The 8,005-nt window shown below is 45.1% G+C and overlaps 1 protein-coding gene across 2 annotated transcripts; it reads left to right on the top strand.

Annotated features, from left to right (window-relative positions):
• The first annotated feature begins 227 nt into the window (after positions 1-227).
• On the top strand, positions 228-4,968 carry WNT8A (wingless-type MMTV integration site family member 8A). 2 transcript variants are annotated; one of them, XM_006772469.2, is made up of 6 exons: positions 228-496; positions 589-622; positions 841-979; positions 2,645-2,770; positions 2,902-3,044; positions 4,351-4,968. In XM_006772469.2, exons 1-6 carry the CDS (start codon positions 429-431, stop codon positions 4,894-4,896), a joined length of 1,056 nt encoding a protein of 351 aa, XP_006772532.1. In that variant the 5' UTR covers positions 228-428; the 3' UTR covers positions 4,897-4,968. The 2 variants fall into 2 exon arrangements, with proteins under 2 accessions (XP_006772532.1, XP_015425080.1); XM_015569594.1 differs by having other exon boundaries at positions 228-622.
• The last annotated feature ends 3,037 nt before the right edge of the window (positions 4,969-8,005 follow it).

Below are 8,005 nucleotides of genomic sequence, written 5' to 3'. Positions count from 1 at the left end.
GGAAAGGTAACCTACCTTCAGGGTTAGGAACCCTGCCTGCTCCGTGCTATAAGAGTCTGAGAAATGACCCCTCAAGGAGGAAGAGACGTAAGTCTCATTTATAGAGGAAAGATATTTCCAGAGTATGGGAAGACCTCAGACCCTCTGTCAGCCTGGGAGGGAAGAAGGGCTGGAGGGGCGGGGTGGGGTGAGGTAGGGCGGGGCTTTCCTTGAGGCTTTGGCCTGAGTCCCTCCTCCCTGGTCCCCCATTGGGCCAGTGGCTCCTGCAGCCCTGCCAGTGAGGGACAAATGAAAAGGGCTGTTGATTTTTCCCCCTTGGCCATTCAGGATTTCCCAACATATATACTGAGGAAGACCCTGCCCTCTCCTCACTTCTTCTCTGGACTTGTCCCTGGGCTGAATTTAGTCCTCTAGGGGAGGGCAGGGCCATGGGAGTCCTGTTTATGCTCAGGGTGGCTGTGGGCATATGCTATGCCACTTTCAGTGCCTCTGCCTGGTAAGTCCTTTCTCCCACCCTCACTCCCTGCCAAGGAAGCCCCATTACCTCAGCCCTGGTCACCAATGCCTCACTTTTTCTCTCTTTGGTAGGTCAGTGAACAATTTCCTGATAACAGGTCCCAAGGTAGGATGCTCTCTGGCTTCTATTTTTACCCATTCAGCTTTCTAAGGGATCTCTTTGGGGGAAGGAAAAGAGGGGAGAGAGATAGTGCCAGAATCCCTCACCCAGAAGAACCCATGATTGTTCCTTCATGCAGAGCTAACCCATTTGAGTTCTGCCTGCTCCCCAGATGACCTGATCTGAGCTGGGCCCAAAGCTCATAGCCCTTTTCCCTTTGCAAGGCCTATCTGACCTACACTACCAGTGCGGCCCTGGGTGCCCAGAGTGGCATTGAAGAGTGTAAGTTCCAATTTGCTTGGGAACGCTGGAACTGCCCTGAAAATGCTCTCCAGCTCTCTACTCACAACAGGCTGAGAGGTGGTAAGTTTATGCACCTGTACAGGGGGGATATGTGCATGGAGGTGGGCTTGCAGTATGTGTTGCATGTGTAGCATATATGTGCACAGTGAAATGAAAAAGTTATCAGTGATCTGCTGACCTGCCACTTCCTGGCTGTGTGACTTGACTAAGTTACTTCCCCTCTCTCAGCCCCAGTTCTGTTATTTTATCATAAGACCAGCCCACCAGGAGCATTGTAAGGACTGAATGAGGTGTTTCTATACAAATGTAATAATTACTCTGTTTTTTAAAAATGCATGCCTATATTTGTGTGTTTGAACTCACTTATCTTACACTGATTTGAACGAAATAAAAATGGGGGAAAGGCTCTGCGTTTGTGAGGGGATATCCCATCTGCCCAGCTGCCATAAAATCCCAACAGCATAGGAGCTGAGAGATCACATTGAGCTGTGCCTCAGGTGGGGTATGTGTGTACACCTGTGTGTGTATCTGTGCAGCTATTTGTAACTGTGTAGTAGTTTGCATTAAAGTCATTTATATAGAAACAATAAAGAGTTGTCAGAGAAGAGTTGGGGGAAGGAGTAAAGAAGATGAAGACAAAAAGAAATATCTCCCTGTGGGGTATACAGAAAGAATGGGGAGTGCATGGAAATGAAATGGGACAATGTTTTAAAGAGTTAAGATACAAGCTCATTGTCCTAACAGGATTGGCTCAGTGGATAGAGCGTCAGCCTGCGGACTGAAGGGTCCCAGGTTTGATTCAGGTCAAGGGCATATACCTTGGTTGTGGGCAGATCCCCAGTAGGGGGTGTGCAGGAGGCAGCTAATCAATGTTTCTCTCTCATTGATATTTATAACTCTATCCCTTTCCCTTCCTCTCTGTAAAAAATCAATAAGATATATATTTTTTTTAAAAAAAAAGAAGAAGAAAAAAGAAGATACAACCTCTCTCTTCCACTCTCTCTAAAAAGCAATGGAGCCCCAGCCAGTGTGGCTCATTGGATAGAGTGTCAGCCTGCAAACTGAAAGGTCCCAGGTTCGATTCCGGTGAAGGACACGTGCCCAGGTTGTGGCTCGATCCCCAGTAGGGGGCGTGCAGGAGGCAGCGGATCCATGATTCTCCTCATGGATGTTTATCTCTCCCCACTTCCTTCCTCTCTGAAATCAATAAAAAATATATTAAAAAAAAATAAAAATCAATGGAAAAATATCCTCTGATGAGAATTAAAAAAAAAAAAAGATACAAGCTCAGTAAGTGGTAGCCATGATCATTATGATTATTACAGGGCTCTAGTTGTATGTCAGAAGGAAGAAAAGGTCCTCTGTTTCCTAAGACAGCCTCAGGGCATGAGTCCTCAATGCCAGAGGCCCAAAAGCAGTGGGTAATGAGCAGAGGCCTAGGCTGGACTTCTGGAGAGAAGAGTCCTGTTCTCAACACCACAGCTGGTGAGGAAAGTGGCCTTGGTCCCATCACTCTTTTATCTCTGGGTTTTACTTCTAGAGTGTGGGGATACTCATTTCTGCCTGAATGAAGTAACAAGATATGTACTGTTCTCTCAAGTAGAAGAACATCCTCTTAAACTCAAAAGGGGCAGGAGACAAGGGAGAGAAACAGCATTGCTTTTCCAAAGCCTCTGTTTTAGGTCATCAGAGTCCATGTTTTGAGTCCCCTTTCTCTCTCCAAAGCCACCAGGGAGACTTCATTCATTCATGCTATCAGCTCTGCAGGAGTCATGCACACCATCACCAAGAACTGTAGCATGGGCGACTTTGAAAGCTGTGGCTGTGATGAGTCAAAAAATGGAAAAACAGGTATGTTGGGCTCTCTAATGGGAGGAAGGGATGAGAAGTGCAGAGCTGCGTGTCAGCCAAGATGACCATGACTATTCTCCTGGGACTTCATAGGGAACTGTACACAGAACTTATTCTTTTCATATGTATAGGAGGCCATGGCTGGATCTGGGGAGGCTGCAGCGACAATGTGGAATTTGGGGAAAGGATCTCCAAACTCTTTGTGGACAGCCTGGAGAAGGGAAAGGATGCCAGAGCCCTGATGAATCTTCACAACAACAGGGCAGGCAGGCTGGTGGGTATGGGAGTTGGCCAGTCAGCCATCAGGCCCAGTATTGGCAACAGCTTCATATCTGTACAGCCTTTCACAACTTACCAAGAGCTATCTCATATCCATGTTTCAGCCTCACACCACCCAGCCAGGACTGAGATGGTTACCCCCATTCTCTGGGTGACGAAGCCAGTTAAGGCCATTCCAAGTGGCTTAGTCAAGGCAATACAACTAATAAGCACCATAGGCAGACAATGAACTCAGATCTGGTGTCTAGTCCTCTTATCACTAAACCTGGTGCTCTGGCTCCTCCACAGGCAGGTTTCTGAGAGCCCAGAATCAAGGCCTTGCTTCCGTGACTTAAAATTTTTAACCCTTTTGCCCAGCTGATGTGTCTCAGTGGTTGAGCATTGACCTATAAACTGGGAGATCACGGTTTGATTCCCAGTCAGGGCACATGTCCAGGTTGTGGGCTCTATCCCCAGTGTGAAGCATGCAGGACGCAGCCAATCATTCGTCATTGATGTTTCTCTCTCTCTCTTCCTCTCTGAAATCAGTAAAATATTATTTTTTAATTATTTTTTTTAAATTAGCCTGCTATATTTGGTCAAACATTTAATTAACTCAACCCTAATGCCTTGGCAGGGCTAGACCAAATGATTTCTCGGACCTTATGCAGGCCGTGGGCCGGAAGTTCCCACCCCTGCTAGGTATTCTGAACTCAGATCTGGAAGCAAGTTGGATGTAGAGCTAAGAGCATAGAAATTTCCCTTTGAACCTATATCTAGATGTCTTGGTTGCCCAGGGCAAGGGGAAGAGGTCTTCAAAGCAATTACAGAAGTGGGTAATTGCTTTGGGGTAGAGGTTCAAACTCCAGGAGCTTCCTTCCCTCTGAGAGAGGTCTCAGAGCACAAATCCAGACCCCACAAATACTCTAGCCCCCAGATTCAAAACAATATCAGTGCTAATGATCATATTTTCTTTTATAATTTACAAAGTACTTTCTGGATCATTCTTATTCCAATTGGGCAGAAAAAGCAACAAGCTCAAGTGATGAAGTTTGGGCCTGGAGCCTCGGTTTCCTGACTACAATAATCTATTCAACACTTGCCTGGCTTTCTTTAAGAATTATCCAGTGGAGCTTTAAATTCACCAATACCAAGGACCTTAAATCTTTGAACATTCTAATTGATAAGATCTGAAGTAGGACCCAGGAAAAAATACTTTTCATGGGCTCCCCCAAGTAATTCCAAGGATCCTCTAAAATTTGGTCTTTCCTATCCAGAGCAATTCTCTCACTTGTACTATCTTTCTCTGTCTTTCTGTTAAGGCCGTAAGAGCCACCATGAAAAGGACCTGCAAATGCCATGGCATCTCAGGGAGCTGCAGCATCCAGACATGCTGGATGCAGCTGGCTGACTTCCGGGAGATAGGAGACTTCCTAAAGGTCAAGTATGACCAAGCACTGAAAATTGAGATGGATAAGCGGCAGCTAAGAGCTGGGAACAGTGCCGAGGGCCACTGGACACCCAGAGAAGCCTTCCTTCCCAGTGCAGAGTCTGAACTGATCTTTTTAGAGGAATCACCAAATTACTGTATCCGCAATTCCAGCCTGGGCATCTTGGGCACAGAGGGTCGGGAATGTTTGCAGAACAGCCACAACACATCCAGGTGGGACCGACACAGCTGCAGGCGCCTGTGCACTGAGTGTGGCCTGCAGGTGGAAGGGAGGAGAACTGAGGCCATCAGCAGCTGTAACTGCAAATTCCAGTGGTGCTGTATAGTCAAGTGTGACCAGTGTAAGCATGTGGTGAACAAGTACTATTGCACCCGCTCCCTAGGCAGTGCTTGGTCCCGAGGCAAGGACAGCACATGATAACACCCCACACAAACTTACTTGTTCAATTGAATGACAATGGAGGGGGACACAGCTTCTCCCTGGGACAGGGTTGGTCTTGATATCTGCAATACATGGGAAAATTGAGGCTCAAGATTATACAGCATACTCTTAACAAAGTATGAAATTGGAGCCTGGGCCTCCTAATTGTATCTTCCCACAAGTTACTTCCTGGTTTTTGTACCTGTACTTTTGGAGGTTATTTGGTTTGGGATCCATATCCAGAGGGACCTTCAAAGTCATGTTTCCCTGTAAGTTTCAGAACACGTTTAATCTAGCTGTGCCGCTGAGAATCAGAGGGAATGGAAGCAAAAAGTGACAGAGTTCTGTCCAGGCTCCTGAAGGAGCAACCTTCCCCTACTCTGACTAGCTCCAAAAAGACCAGCTACAAGTTCATGCAGATGAATGCAGCAGAGACCACATACCTGCCTCGTGGGAGGCTTGTAGTTGGGTTTTTCACCTGAGTATGCACTTTTGAAAAATTCTTCCCACCCAATCCTGGGGAACCAGGATCCAACATGACCTGAGGACTTTTCCAGCTCAGAAACCACCTTTGGGCCATGGAGAAGTAATGGTCCCAGTAAGTGGACAGGTGACTACAACTTATCTATACAACCCCCAACCCCCAAGAGAAATCCCTCCTGCCCTCGCAAAAAGCTGTAAAACGACTCTATTTTGTTTTACTCCCAGAATGAGAACTCAGCTTTATTTTCCAATAAATGCTTCTAGAATATATATTCAGCTGAGACCTTTTATTTCTCTCTTTGGAAAACTTAGGATCAGAAAGGGAATGATGTATTCCAATTATGCACAAAACTAAGTGAAAAACCAGAACTATCCAATCACCTTGACAACAGTGTTTGACAAATAATAAAATTGAGACTGAGAAACTGGCCAATCCAGATTCCCAGATTAAGAGGTGTTATTTTAATGCAATTTAAGCAACTTGAGGAACAAGGAAGCCCTTTGAACTTGAACCATATTCAAAGTGTGTTTACTCTCTTAACTTTGGCTTCCTGGGGTGTCTGTACACCAAGGACCTGGGCCCCAAGGCAAGAGACTAGGAAAGTTGTGGATTCTACCTTCCTCATTTGCATTTCTACATCTTCCACTGGCAATCTTTGGGGGAGGAGTAGTTTCCCAAAAAGAGCCTTAGGAGCTTAGCCACTGATCTAAATCTGAGCATCTCCACCTTGGGGGTCTCCCCTCTCAGCAAAGGCCAAGCCTAAGTTATTTTTAAATGCCAACAGGAAATCATTTTTTTTAATGAAAAGGAAGGTGAAATGTTCATTAAGGAACTTGGCATCTCAGTAGACACCATGAGCAGGTGCTTTGAGAGTCCACTCCAGTGCTTTTAAAACTATCACAGATGCCAGAGACCAGAGACAATTTAGCCTATGTCAAAAATACAGAAACATTTCCTCTACCTCCCTTCTTCTAAGGAAGGTAAAAACACTACAGTTAGGAAGAGTGTGTGTGTGTGTGTGTGTGTGTGTGTGTGTGTGTATAGAGTTAGTAGAAGAGAGAATGGAAGAGATACTAAGCACAAAATTGTGGTGAATAAATAGGCAACCAACAGATTATTTCCCTATGACTCGGAGAAAAAGAAAACCAAAAACATAAAATTATCTGGTCTTGAGGTTAAACCTCAGTAAACATAGATGCCAAAGAACCCATCATGAAATCTGAGTTGTGATGCTGTGTGAGGGAAATGAACAATGTGGACTTTCTCCCTTTATTCCTAACTCAATCTCCATCCAAAGAACCCAAGTACCAGAGGCTTTGACATTTTCCCTGGGGCCTTGCTGACATTCCCTAGAGGGGGTTTTTAAAAAGAAAACCTGCCCTGTCCAAATTGTCACTCAAGAAGAACATGCCTTATATTTTTTGTGGGTTTATATCTGAGGTTTTCACTAATGAAACCCAGAGTAATTGGGAATGCTATGAAAAGTTTGTCAACTTCCCCAAAAAGCTCCTACTCCCACTTCTTCCAAGCCTCTCCCATCCTCATTCATCTTACCCTCCTGGCAATCAATCACATCAACCAATCTTCCCACATGGATCCTAGGCCAGAAACTAAAGGAATTTGAATTTCTCTACATCCATCACCTTCCTGTCAGGGATTCATTCTAAGGCATTACAGTGTCATTCAGATTCATTCGTTACCACCCTACACCTCTTCCGTTTTGGCTCGTCCTTAACAAGCTGGCTATCATTAAGGTGACAAAACATTAAAACCCCCATGTTCAATAGGTTCAGGACCCAACACGGGAAGACTGGCCACAGTCTGGTGGTGGATTTGAAAACCTGCTGAAAAAAGAATCAACCATTGAGGGAAACCTGTTCCTGAGCCTACTCCCATATTTCAGTAAATCCAGGTGCTGTGTTTCATCATCTGGAGAACAGAAGCCTGTATTTTCTCAGTCTAGATTAAAAAGGGAAATATGTTTATGCTTGTCAGGCCCCTACAAAGGTTTCCCCCCTCCTCCTCCTCCTCTTCCTTCATCTGACTTTTGCTGTGGGTAGAATTAAGGACTCCTAAGAAAATCCTGAGGCCTTTACCTAGAGTTTCCTCTGGTCTCTTGCAATCTCCTTAGAGCTTGCTGGTGAGTTATCATACAGGTAAGGGTGGAAAGGAAGTAACTGAACACCTACTAAATGTCACATGCTTAAAATATATTATCTCCTTTAGTCCTCAACACTATCCAATTAAAAGGTTACAATTATTCCCCTCTTACTACTGAGGAAACAGGCTCAGAGAAGTTAAGCACCCAACCTAAAATTAAACACAAGGAGATGGATTTGAATTCAGGCCTGCTACCAACACTGAGGCTGGCTGATAAATCACCACTTATACACCACCACTTACACTCTGGGAGCCCAGATAATCTTAACTGTCTTGACAGCTTTGTAGAGTGACTACCATTCATATGCAGTGAAAGGTGTCCTCCTTCTCCCTCTTCTGCAAATAGGAGAGTCACATTTCTCAGCCCTTCTCCAGAATGAAGAAACCTAACTTTTGACATGCAAAGGCCTTCCTTAGAATGATAAAGCCAATAGCCTAACTCCTGCTGATTTGGGAGGGCAG

Source organism: Myotis davidii, unplaced genomic scaffold, assembly GCF_000327345.1.
Source record: "Myotis davidii unplaced genomic scaffold, ASM32734v1 scaffold545, whole genome shotgun sequence".
Lineage (NCBI taxonomy): Eukaryota > Metazoa > Chordata > Mammalia > Chiroptera > Vespertilionidae > Myotis > Myotis davidii.
Note: the sequence above shows the minus strand (reverse complement) of the source record. Positions and strands in the feature narration are given on the sequence as shown.